At 42.8% G+C, this 13,848-nt stretch overlaps 1 protein-coding gene across 1 annotated transcript in view; it reads right to left on the bottom strand.

Annotated features, from left to right (window-relative positions):
* Window positions 1-13,848, bottom strand: part of SLC16A2 (solute carrier family 16 member 2) — a 118,162-nt gene that overhangs the window by 15,637 nt on the left and 88,677 nt on the right. The window contains exon 2 of the mRNA XM_084789598.1: window positions 225-369. Coding sequence (XP_084645724.1) covers window positions 225-369 — 145 coding nt within the window. The remainder of the gene's footprint in view (window positions 1-224; window positions 370-13,848) is intronic.

The following is a 13,848-nucleotide window of genomic DNA, read 5'->3' as shown; positions in this document are numbered from 1 at the left end:
GGTCTTTTTTTTTGGGGGGGGGCGGCATATTTGCAAGTGTTGCCTGCAGACTCCACATAAAATGAGTTGTGCTGGATTCTGAATCTTGGGAGGAAGGTCTTTGAGGAACCCGCATGGCCAGAGCCACAGAGGATTCTGCAGTGAGAACAGTGTTCATAGCTAAAGCCCTGAGCAAGAAGCCAATTCTCAGCCTCGGAAAAGTAGCTAGCAAGCCCCAGCCTTACCTGGTGAAGGAGCTGGTGTGGAGGCCAATGAAAGCAACAGCAGCCCCGGTGGTGGCTGTGATCCGGCAGCCCAAACGGTCAGTGAATATACTCACGATGGGAGAACAGAAAAAGATCATGCCCATGGCGAGGGCTCCGACCCACGCTGCAGAGAAAAGGAGCACAGGGATATTGAAGGTTATTGTGGTGTCTCGTGATGCTTGGCCGCCTCAGCTCTTCTCTGGCTTTGCCAAGGTGTGCCCTGATATTCACAGTGGTATGCAAACAGAGGTGAGAGATAAAAAAGGATCCAAATGTGGGTGCTGGATTTAAACTGGTTAGTTCTGCAACAAAAGCTGGGGATACTAGGCCAGATCTGTAGATTTAGAACTGAGATTGGTTGTATTTAAGGGTGAGGAGGGTAAAGGTATGCTTTAGGATTTGGTCAGGCTCGGTCTCAGTCCCTGGAACAAAAATCTAAATGCTCAAAATTTTAATGTGAAGATTAAGGAACAGGAAAGATCACAGCCCAAAATGCCTCCTGGAATTGTACTAGAATATAGCGCAGATGCAGGGCCCATCTGGAGACTTCCAGAGACGCTATGCAAAGATGGCCATAGAACCCACATACTGAAATTCATTACTGGCAAGTCTCTGACCTCCAGACTCACAAGGAGCTTATCTTGTTTTAGAGGCTATGTATCTGTAACAGTCCTCACTAAGGAGGAACGGTGCCCTTTTACTCACATTCTTCCAGCCCATTCCCCCTAGCTCAGCCCTCAGAAGGAGAGCCCACACTTTTTGTTTGTTTAAAAGCTCTTATCAGGTTTCATCTCGAGCCTCTCACTTCTAGGTTAAAGAATCTTAGTTCCTTTAAACTTTTCCTTTCAGCTTTAATTTACTTTTATAACTCTGTAATTATTTTCAGAGTCCGTCTCTGAACTCATTCCAAGACTTCATCATCATCATCATCATCATCATCATCATCATCATCATCATCATCAAGCATTCAGTGAGTGTCACCTGAGCAAGGGCACTGGGCTAGTTTTGTTCTCCTTCCAAGTGAACAACCCTGAGTGGGCCAAAGGGAAGGGCCACTCCACTGCCTGTGCCTCGTATTTTAGTGCCAAATAAGCTAGGATGCCGTTCTGAGCTCTAGCTGCCTGGCTTAAAAAATCCTGGCTCAGGACAGCAGGCAATCTGGACTTTCATTTCAATTTCACCTCTCATGATATGTGGGACCCTGGCAAATCCTACTTGTAAAATGGGGATTAAAATTCTTTTTTTAAAAAAAATTTAATTTATTATAATTTATTCAGATTGGGATTAAAATTCTTGTACTTTCCTCAAAGTGCTCCCCCCTCCTTTGCCTTGGCAATGTTGAGGACTGAACACAAGGATGCATTCGTGTTAGGGCAGTGCTGTATCACTCAGCTGCAGTACCAGCTCAGCCCTCAAAGTGATTTCAAAGAAAACTGTCATCGGATGTAATCATATATAGCAGAGAGCTTTAGAAATGTTGAGAGCTATACTGCATATAAAAATCAATGCCACAGGGACCATAGACTTAAATGTAAAAGTATAAAGCTTCTGGAAGAAAATATAGGAGAAAATAATTGGTGTGAGCAAAGATCTCATAGAATGTTCATATAAAGTATAGCCCATAAGTGGAACACGGGTGTACTAGACTTCATCAAAACTTAACATTTCTGTTAAAAAAAACAAAAACAAAAACCAAAACCCAAACACACAACCAAGGTCTGATGTAGCCCAGGCTGCCCTGAAACTAGCCTCCTTTCCCAAGCAGTTGTATACAATTCTGCCCTGATGGTCCTTAGTCTTGGGGTGGGGGGAAGAGGACATAGATGGGGAGGATGATGGGAGGGGGTTTCATCTACCAGCCACTAAGAAGCCATCACTACTTCCGGGTGCAGGCCTTCTAGTGTGTCTGCCTACTTTAAGGTCTCCTAGGTTTCCGTCTATTCTCTTATCTATTGCTCTTATTTGTTCCCTGGGATGAACTTTGATGAAATCTTACTTCCTTTTGTCAGTGAGACCTTAAGAAAAGGGGTAGTCATTGTTTACTTCTCTTCCAGGAAAGGAATCATAGCAGCACGGGATTTCAGATTGGCGTCACCACATTCAGCTTAAAACTACCATGCTTAAAAAAATAGTTATGAGGGCCAGGGAGATGGCTCAGCCAGGAAAAACATTCTATTCACAAGCCTGATGACTTGGATTTCCAGAACCCACATGAAAACTGGACATCGTGTTACTTGCTGTAATTCTAGTACTCCTTCAGTGAGGTGGGAGGTGGAGACAGGAGAACCTCCGGGATGAAGCTCATGAGCTAGTTAGCTTGGAGTGTGCAGCACAGCCACAAGCAATAAGGGGCCCTGCCTCAAACAAAGTGGAAGCTGACATCCAGAGCTGTCCTCTGACCTCCACATGCACGTAACCCTACCACACAAACGTGTACACACACATCACACATATACAACACAAATATTAAAAGTTCTGAAAATGAGAAGGCAGATAATAGATCAGAAAAATATTTGCGACATATATCTCCAGCACACAAGTCTGAGTTGATTATCACAGCTTAACAAGAAGAATGCAAATGATTCAATTTAAAACAGAGACAAAAGTCTTGAACACACATCAGACACACAAAACTACAGTGGGAGTCAGGAATGGGCTGGTACACACACATGTAATCCTAGAACTTGGAAAGCTGAGGTAGGAAGATTAAGAATTCAAGCCGGTCTGGGCTATCTTGTCTCCAAACATCAAAAACCAACCAACCAAGCACACAGGAAACATCCCCATCCCAATGAGACACCCTTATCCATCCACTAAGAGGACTACCTAAGAAATGTAATACCATTGGAAGGATGTAGAGGAGCTGGAATCTCATACACTGCTGGTGGCAATGAAGCACTGTATACTCTCTTTGGAAAACAGCTTGACAACATGTGCAGTCAATCATGCACTTAACACATCCCACTGAAATCCTACTCTTAATATTTATGTCTATACAAAACCTACAGCTAAGGAGGAGGGTGTAACTCAGAGACCAAGTCATTGGCTAGCTTTTACCAGGCCCTGAGTTTGATGCCTAGTACTACCAAGGGGTGGGGGACAAACCCAAAAACGATACAATGACCCTAGGTAACAGTAATTATAGAAGCTTCTTTTCATAATTGCTAAAACCTGGCAGCAATTCAACTATACTGGTAAATGAATAAGCAAATGGAGATATATTAATACAGCAAAACACAGCACACCCACAGGCAGGAATAAACTAGTGGTACAAACAGCAACTGGGATAATTCTCCAAGGCATTATGCTAAGTGAAAGAAGACAAACTCAAATGACCCTACTCAGAAAATTCTAGAAAAGACAAAATTATGGAGACAGAAAAACAAAGCGGAGATGAAGGTGAGCTTTATTAGAGAGGAGCATTTTGGGGTGACGATGGTGGTTCTTTTTTGAGGGTGTATGGTTGTTGTGAGTGACTGTTCTCTGAGTGAAGCAACCACCATCTTTGGGTATTCAGCTGCATCTCCTTTGCAAAAGACCACCCAGTTGTGCTTGTTCACGGTTTACACCCCAGCAGAGAGGGGCAGAGAGGGGCAGAGAGAGGCATGAGATTCTCACTGGAGTACCCTGCTTCCTACTACCTGTTGTATACAATGTTCCCTTAATTGCCCATGGCCTGGGAATGGAAGAGTATATGCGGAGAAGACCAGATGGTGGCTTTATCTATGTGGCTGTGGGAAAATCCTCATCCCTGCTGGGTAAGGCTTTTCCTGTTGGGGAGGAGCACCTACACCCCTGGAAGCAACCCCTCATCTATGCTCTATAAGGAAGCCCAATAAACTCATTGATTCCCCAGAGGGAACTTCGGTAGGATCATGTCTTGGTTTGTCATTAGGAACCTAGGAGAAGGGGTAGACATTACTTATGTCTCATGCTGGGATGGAATTTTAACAACAGTGGTTCAGTGGCAGTGTGTGTTAGCATGTGTGAGCACATAAAATCTGAGCAAATAAAGGAGTGATATTATCACATGTAAAATATATCCTTAAATCTTATGTTGGTTTTAAAGGGGGCAAAGGTTCAGTGGAAAGAGCATTTGGTTAGCATGTATGAGGTCCTAGATTCAATTCCTTGTACTAAAATGGCAAGGCGGAAAAGCAGAGGATACCACTTTGAGGCTTTACTTGGTATATATATATATATATATATATATATGTATATATATATATATATATATATTTATTTATTGTTCAGTTCTGATTTAAACATAGCTAAGTTGTATTGTGAAAGAGGCAAGAACTACTCAGGTCAGCAAGTCATCTTTCAGAACTCTATGACTGAGCTCTTCTGAATATGTCCATTGCAGTGAAAACTGATAACTAGGTTCATAAAATAACTTTTGTACAGTCCAGGAAAGTTTACACTTTATTTGACATAGCTTTTAAAATTAATCTAATTTTCAAAAACTTAAAAAAAAACCTTGAAATAATAATTGATTTACAAAAGGCAGTCAAAGAGTTCCATGAATCATTCACCCAGTTTTCCTTTATGTAACTGTAGTACAATAGTAAGATGAGGAAACTGACACTGGTATGATCGTGCTAACAGCCCTATGTCCTTTGATTATGCAAAGACTCCTACCACAGTTAAGATGCATAACTATTTCAACACCACAGAGATTCTCCTTTTTTCACTGTTCACTTATAGTCATGCCAGATGTTCCTGCCACCATCTCTGACTCCTAATGACACCCACAAACTTGTTTGGCATCTTCATAATATTTTTTATTTTAAGAAAGTTATATAAGCTAAGCATGGTGACACATACTTGCCATCCTAGCACTTGAGATTCTGAGGCAGGAGGATCAGGAGTTCAAGGCCAGCCTAGGTTACATATTGTGTCCAAGTTCTGTCTAGAATCCATGAAACCTTGCCTCAAAAAACAAAATACTAAAATGAAATTTATGTAAATGCAGTATATGATCTTTTGAAATTGGCCTGTAAAGCTTCTGCACAGGGAACGAAACAATCATCAGAGTGAAGATACAACCACAGAATGGGACAAAAATCTTTGTCATGTGTAAATATATATATATTTTTATATTTTTATATTATAGTAAAGAACTATAAAAGTTAAATACCAATTCCAACCATCGAAGCTATAAATGGACCATTGAACTAAATAGTTCTCAAAAGAAGAAATATAAGGAGCCAATAAACACTTGAAAATAAGACAGGGCGATGCAGGCCTGCAATCCCCACACTTGTGCGGTGGAAGCAGGAAGAGCAGGAGTTCAAAGTCATTCTCGGTTACATGTGCATTAGAGGGGAAACTGAGACTTGCAGAAGAACCTCTCTCCACCAGTAGCAACAAAAACAAACTTGAAAAAGTGTTTCTTCTCATTGTTAGCCACCAAAGATGAGGGTTGAAAACAAACAAGTGCTGGAGAGGATGGGGGAAAGGGAAACCTTTATACACTGCTGCTGGGAGTGTAAACTGGTGTAGATACTATGCCTAAAACTCAGTCTACTCTATGACCCATAACTGTTCCTGGGCATATGTCCACATGACTCTAAGTCAACATACCATGGGGAGGCTTGCAATCCATGTTTATTGTTCAAATAGTAACACTAGGAAATGGAACCAGCATAGATGTTAATCCACAGATGAATGGATAAAAAATGTGATACAAAAACACATTAGAATTTTGTTGAGTCTTAAAGAAAAAAGGATGGAACTGAAAATGTTTAGGCTATGTAAAAGAAATCGGATATACAAAAAACAAATACCATCATGACCTGCATGCTTCGGACTTGACCTGTCTAGGGACAGTGAAGGGATGAAGAAAAGATAGACAAACAGACACGCATATAGAAAAGCTGGGGTTAGGTAGGCCATGTGCATGCTGATGGGGATGCACCAACTACCACAGCAACCCAGAACTTCAGAGTATTGAGGGGAGGAGGTAGCTAGTCTCACAGGATGTCTTTCTCAGCTAGAGTCACCTCCATGTCCTTCCAGGAGCCTATCCTGTTGTGGGTCTCCAGCTTGTCACAGAGACTCTCTCACTCAGTTTCTCTGCAAGCACTCTGTCGGTTTGCCCGCCCCCCATGCTCTTCCCAGGTCTGATCTCCATCCTCATTTCTCTCTGCACCCCCTCTCCTACGCTGTTCCCTTTCTTCAACCACATCCCCTGTCTATTCTAGCTGCCCTTCTTCTGAGTGAGATTTAAGTATCCTCCCTTGGGTCCTCCTTGTTACTATACTTCCTTGCGTCCGTGAATTGTAGCATGGTTATCCTGTACTATATGGCTAATATCCACCTATGAGTGAGTACATACCATGTGTGTCTTTCTGGGTATGGGTTATCTCACTCAGGATGACCCATTTGCCTGCAAAATTCATGATTTCCTTGCTTTTAATAGCCGAGTAGCATTCCATTGTATAAATGTACCACAGTTTCTTTATCCATTCTTCTGTTGTGACACATCTAGGTTGTTTCCAGATTCTGGCTATTATGAATAAAGGTGCTATGAACATAGTTGAGCAAATGTTCTTGTTATATGGTGGAGCATCTTCCGGGTATATGCCCAGGAGTGGAACAGTACAGTCTTTAGGTAGCGCTATTCCCAATTTTCTGAGAAGGTGCCAGACTGATTTCCAAAGTAGTTGTACAAGTTTGTACTCCCACCAGCAATGAAGGAGTGTTCCCCTTTCTCCACATCCTCGCCAGCATGTGCTGTCACCTGAGTTTTTTATCTTAGTCATTCTGATGGGTGTAAGATGGAATCTCAGTGCCGTTTTGATTTGCACTTAAAGAAATGCTAAACATCCTTAGTCATCAGGGAAATGCAAATCTTGTCTTGTTTTCTTGCAAGCCCTCAGAATAATCCCTCGCACGACTCCACGCTTAGACTATGTTCTGACAAGGAGGGAGCTGCAGTTGCTAGCTTTTGCACACACTGATTTGTAAACACTAGCTCTTGCAGCACGCTGTCCACATTCATATTTAGACCCAAGGAAGGTTTTGCCGTCTCTCTGAGCTTCACTCACAGATGAGAAAAACATTCCCATTCCCATGGGAATGAGGCATTGGTCCTTGACTTTGTGCCCTCGTCAAGAATACACACTCAGAGATCCCTCTGCTCCCCACACCCCCTCCCCCTTTCCTATTTCTTAGATATTCATAATGGATGTTCACCGTTATTTCAGGGACGGTTCACAGCAATGCTGGACACCCGACTGAGGAGAGAAAAACAGAACATGTGGCCTCTAGCCTGGGATTATTTGAGCTCAAAACTGGAAAAAAAATTGAAAACCAGTAAGACTCCTCCCCCGTGCGCCTCTCTCAGGGCTGCTTTTAAAAGCTGGGCCACAATAAACAGCTACCACGAGCTGCTCAGCTCACCAAGGCAGTGGCCGGCCTGCAGCAGCCCAGGAATCTCCACCCAAAAGGGTGCCCCAGCTGTGGTCTGGAAGGAGGCGGATGCAAAATCTAGGTACAATTCTTCCTGGCAGGGTGACTCTCAGCAACAAGATTTTCCCCTTTGTTGAGCAATTTTCTTCTTACCCTTAAGGCTCCTATGTTAATTAGTTGGTAAACTTGCAAGGAGCAATGTAATTGGTTGCCAGCCCCTTCAGAGTCAAAGGGGCAATGTCTAGAAGCTGGACTCCTGAGGGACCCAATCTCACAGAAGTTGCCCTCCTGTGAGGAAACGCAGGGGGTTAAGACTCCACAAACCCAGAGAGAAAATGGGAATGCACTTAGGTCTTTTGGACCCTTCAATCCTCCCACTTCCTCTCAAGCATCCAAACTTACTGGCAATTCTTAAGGAAACCAAAGGATTACATCCTGAACCTAGTCCAAAATGATGAAGCGACAATGCTTTCATCTCACTTCCACAGTTCCTTAAGATCTCCTTGAAATTACTAACATAAAGTTTGAGAGTACTAGCATATAACTAACCTATCTCCAGATACTACTTGTCCCCTGTTTTACACTGATGCTTACAATTGTGCTTCCTTCTTTCCTTTATGCCTATTCTTTTCTTTGCCTTTATTTGTGCGCTTCTCTAAGGAGTGGTCCCTTGTCTGACTGATGTGAGTTCCCAATGGTCCAGCTATATCCGATTCAGGCATCATTCATCATACTCTCACTTCCCTTTTGGGAACCATTTGATGACAAGAATGACCGATCTTTTGCCATAGTCCCATAGGCTCTTAGGGCTCTGTTCTTCTTCTTCTTCTTCTTCTTCTTCTTCTTCTTCTTCTTCTTCTTCTTCTTCTTCTTCTTCTTCTTCTTCTTCTTTTTCCTAATCCATTTTGTTTCTGTTGATTATGTTGGATAATCTTTTTTTTTACCTCCCAATCCCTTCAGGTCTGGAGAATGGTCAAACTCCCCGTGGCCATACCCTTAAAGAAAACTGAGTTCTTCCCCAGCCGCTCCCCCACCAGAACTGTTGTGGAGAACTGTATCCGTCTCAATATTTAAGTATAATTCCTGATTGTGTCATGATTCTTCTTGTTATAGGTAGTTTATTGTATATAAATGTAATAATATAAATGTATATGTAAAAAATGCTTAAATAATTTAAAAAACCCTGAAAAAAATATAAAAGAATGTTCATAGGTGTTAGGTTCTATGTAAGACTTGTGCTGGGCGGTGGTGGTGCATGCCTTTAATCTCAGCACTTGGGAGGCAGACCCAGGTGAATCTCTGTGAGTTCGAGCCCAGCCTGGTCTACAAAGTGAGTCCAGGACAGCTAAGGCTACACAGAGAGACCTTGTCTTGGGGGAAAAAAAAAGACTTGGTGGCTTTGAAATGAGTACACTAAAGTCTGGACTTTTCCTGTCTCTCGCTTGACATTCTTCCTCTTCTCTATTATCATGGCAATGAGATGAAGTAGGTATATAAAATTATTCATCATAGGCTATATGACTATTGCTTTGTTTAGAACATTTAAGATTAAATACAATAAACCAGTTTCCCCCTAAAAATAAAAAAAGAGTTCTCTTTGATGGCTTCTTGTCTAAGCTGTTACTTTTTGGGGGTGGAGTGGAGTTGGGTTGTCAGAGAAGCATTCTATAGCCTTTCTCAAGTGTGCATCTGCAGTCACCAATACCACTGCAAAAGTACCTTCCTTGCCCTTTACAGTCAGTGAGAGAATGGATCACGAACTTCCATATGGTTTCTGTTGACAGCATGTGCCCTCGAGCCCAGCATAGTCTCTGATGGTAGTACAGGCCACACACATCAACAAAGCTCTCTGTTGTAGCATTGGTCATGGACATCAACACGGCCTCAGGTGGCTGCACAGGTCACTCACATCAACATGGCCCCAACTGTGTTGATTAATTTTTTATTGTTCTACCTTCAAGTTCACTGACTTCTTCTTCTGTCCTCTTTATTCTATGGAGTCCATAGATTTGGTCATCATACTTTTCAATTCTAGAAAATTCTATTGTTTTGTGTTTGTAGCTTCTATTTATTTGTTGATACATTATACTTTATCTTCTTTTGAGAGGTATTGTAATGGCTTGTTAAATGCTTTTTATACTAGGTGCTTTAACATCCTTACCAGATGAGCCGCACTTTTGTGTCATCTTCGGATTGCCAGTTAATGGCTCTTTTCCACTAAAGGCAATTTTTTTCCTGTTCTTGGTGTAGCAAATGATTTTCTGTTTTTTCCTGGACAGTTTTGGATATGATAAGTCTCAGGATCTTATTAAGATTGTCTTTTTTTTTAACAGGCCTCCTTTGACAACTTGCCAGTCAAAATATTACCTCATTACTGCCAAATGGGCATAGAAGTCATGTTCTCTGCTCTGTTGCCATTATTAGAAACCTTGGTAAAGAAAGGCACCTTGTTATCTCTTAGTGGGGCGCACATTTCAACATCATCATTAGGCTTCATCTGGGAAGGACAGGGGTCCCTTGGTGCTGTTTCCTGTGTGACTTCAATTGACATTGCACTAAGTGATGGTGAAAGTCCCAATGTCCTGCTTGGCCTTCTTTGATACTGCCTTGGCACCTTACCAGAAACAGGGTGTAGCATGATTGGAGGCTACAGACTGGGATGTAGTGGGAATCCTGGTTTCTTTTTAAGACCCAGTTATGTTATGTGAACATGTTTTTGTTTGAAGCCAAGGTGTAGGATATGGGGCTGCTTCAGACTGTCCACAGCCGCTGACTATTTGCCTTGTGGGGGCTCTGAGAGGGGTATGATCTTTGCCAGCTGCAGAACGTTTAGTTAGTCCTGAGGACTCTGAAAGGGTTTGAATGCCAGAGCAGGGGGATGGGGGGTGTGGCTCTGAGAAAGAAGGTGGCTGCTGCGCCTGGCTGCTGTTGTTGCAGTTTGCTGAGAAGTTGGAGATATCCTGAAACAAACAGTAGCCTTGCCCCAAGGACCCCAATGACCCTAACCACCCTAACGACTATTCTCCCCACTAACCTTCTTTCTCTCCTACTTGGTGTTGGGGTGTTAGAAGGGATTGGGGTGAAGGAAGGTAGAGGTATAAGAAACCCCAATAAAATAGGTTTAAAAATACACACATGCTAACACTGGGGAAGGTGAAAGTCCACACACACTTTCAACACTATAGGGGAAGGGAAGGCCTTGTTACTGGCTCACTACTTAGTTTTCTCTGATCCCACCATAGTGTATAAGGCAAGTATTTTATGGATCCTGTGTTATAGCTGAGAGTATAAAAACCTAGGCTCCTTTTAAGCTTTTGTTCGTAAGGAGGAGTGGGGTACATTTTCCCTATGACATTCAGCTGAGCAGAGGGCCCACTGTCTGGCTAAGATTACTCTTTCCTGGTCCTCTTTTGCCATTGGCATTTCTATGTTGCTGGCTTCACAGAGCCACATTTAAGATGTATGAAGCAAAAAGAAAACCTAGGTAGTTCATTTGATGCTATTCCTCCAGCTCTGAAGTCCGTTGCTATATTCCATGGTAGAAAGAGAGGGATGTGCCTTGATATAGTTATTAATGCTACATGTATATATTCCCAGACAAGTCATCCATATATATTACTTTATTGAACAATTATTTAGCACATTCTCTGACTCAAACACATGGCTATCCCACAGACACTGATGATGACAAATCAATGACACAGAGATACAGTATTTGAGTACCTGATGGTAGGTACAATAAGGAACACACTTACCTTTTTTCAGAACAGTGGACTGAGCCAGGTGTGGTGGCACATGCCTGTAATCCCAGCGCTTGGAGGCAGAAGGAGGTAGATCACTGTGAGTTCCACGCCAGCCTGGCCTACAAAGTGAGTCAGTCCAGGACAGCCAAGAACCAAGAACCAGAAGCCAAAACCCAAAAACCCAAACCCAAACCAAACCGAAAACAGAATGGTAGACTGAGTCTAAGACTTTGCTCATTTCACCCCTCAGCTATATACCTAACTGGTCTTGATCTTGCTGTGTAGCTAAGGCTGAGTTTTAACTCCAGATCCTTCTGCCTCTACCGGCCAAGTGTTGAAATTACAGATGTGTACCACTGTTCCCAGGTACATTTTCTAGTTAAAGATTTTCAAAGGAGTCAGACATTCCAAGCGAAAGAAAATTTGTTATGTTAAGGGAAGGAAATATAGACTGCTACATCAATACCTGAAGAATAGTATGGTATGACAAAGGACATAAGGACCCTTACTAGGTAAGTTACCAGCAAGAGTCATGATGATGATGATGATGATGATGATGATGATGATGGTGGTGGTGGTGGTGGTGGTGGTGGTGGTTATGACCATATTGACAATAATGGACATTGCTTGTCCTTTGCTGTTATGGCACCCAGTTTCTTTTATTTTATAAATACAAGGGGTAGCAAAAGTTTTCTAAAATTGACAGCCAAAGCTGGGGAGTTTCTAGCTATTGTTCCCCATAATTACCTCTGCTTTTATATGGGGAAAACAAAGACATTTTGACAAAGCAGTTGAGCTTGTGGGAGAGTTAGGAAGGATAAAACAGACGTGCCATCTTTCTAAAGAGGCTTGGAAAAGTTAGGGGTGGAACCCATAACTTTCCACGAGGCAGAAAGTATTATTTTCAACCCACAGCTGCATTGCTAAGCAAGTGCCTAATTACTGAGATAAATGTTCTGTCCAACAGAGCCCCAGACTTTGAAGATGAACTATATTTAAATGTACCATCCATTCCTTTCACACAGTAGTTTCAAAATTCTTTTCAACCAGAACCACTATCCCCAGGTTAGTGACAGCTCTCAAAAGCTTATACTCGAAGTGAATACAATGTCTGTATTGGAGGCAGCCCTTTCCTTTTCTCTGCCCAGCACCCTTGAGCTTCTGTTGAGCCCAGACAACACAAAGTCAGAACCTTGGCCTTTTTAGTTGCATCCTGGACCAACTGGTCTTCAAAATTCTTTAGCCTCCATTTCCCCCATTTAAGTGCCTAATTAGCGTTCTGGATCCTTACCCAGGCTCTCAAGCAAAGGTCTTTGAAGTACAAGGAGACTGCTCAGAAAAGAACTCAAATGTGGAACCAGATTCTTTATTCCTTGGTTGACAAAGCTCAAGCTCTTCAAACTGCCCACCCCTGGAGTGAAAATAGAGCAAAAGATACTCCAAGAGCCAAACTCTGTGAATAGACTGCAGGCTTTTTACAAATTCCTGCTATTGTGAGAAACCAATCAAGGCTTAAGAAGAGCCAAAGCAGGGTAAGTGGGAAATGGAAGGAAGAGGCAAGGGGCGTGTGTGTGCTACGGAGGTAGAGGTGGGTCTACTCGAGAGCCCCTGTGCCTTCGGGCAAGGTGCACAGGATAATGAGAGCATAACAAATAGGGTCAAAGACCCCATAAGGCTGACTTAGACTCAATGCTATGTGGAGAGATCACCACCATGGATTACAGTCTGTGTTATTAGATATGTTGCCGTTTCTGTCTTATCGCCACACTTCTTCATAGTTCCCAGCACTTTGCAAAGAGTCTAAATCTAGATGGAATAAGTAAGGGTGGCTGGAATGCGATAGGTGGGGCAGGTGGAGAGTACCGCAGGCAGTGGCTCAGGGCTCTGATGGAAGCATGTTGACACATTGGCTAGATGCTCAGCAATCACTCCTCAGATAGCTGAAAGCATTGGGGAGGCCCTTTTAGAACAAGGTAGGAAAGACACTTCTAGGGTCAGCTGGAGCTCCAGAGGAGAGAAATGCAATACTGATTGTTTTGTGGACCAAGTCCTGTCTTTATTTCACTGTGTGTCCAAGCAGGATAGTGGCCTCCCTCAGAGTTTCACATTATTTCTCCAGCCCTGTTCAGGGCCCAGTGTTAAGTGCCATATAATCATCTGTCCAGTGAATAAATGAAACTTTCTTGCTCAGGGAAGATGGCTCCAGATCTTTTTCTAGTTCCTTCCCCTCCCTTTCCCTTCCCCTCCCCTCTCCTCTCCTTCCTTCTCTCTCTGTTTTTCTTTCTGGTTTTTTGAGACAGGGTTTCTCTGTGTAGCCCTGGCTGTCCTGGAACTAGCTCTGTAGACCAGGCTGGCCTCGAACTCACAGAGATCCACTTGCCTCTGCCTTCCACTGCCAGACTTCTCTTTTGTTTCTTGTCCTTGCTTCTTTCTGCAGTGCTTGT

This window comes from Acomys minous (genome assembly GCF_964271855.1).
Source record: "Acomys minous genome assembly, chromosome: 7".
NCBI lineage: Eukaryota > Metazoa > Chordata > Mammalia > Rodentia > Muridae > Acomys > Acomys minous.
Note: the sequence above shows the minus strand (reverse complement) of the source record. Positions and strands in the feature narration are given on the sequence as shown.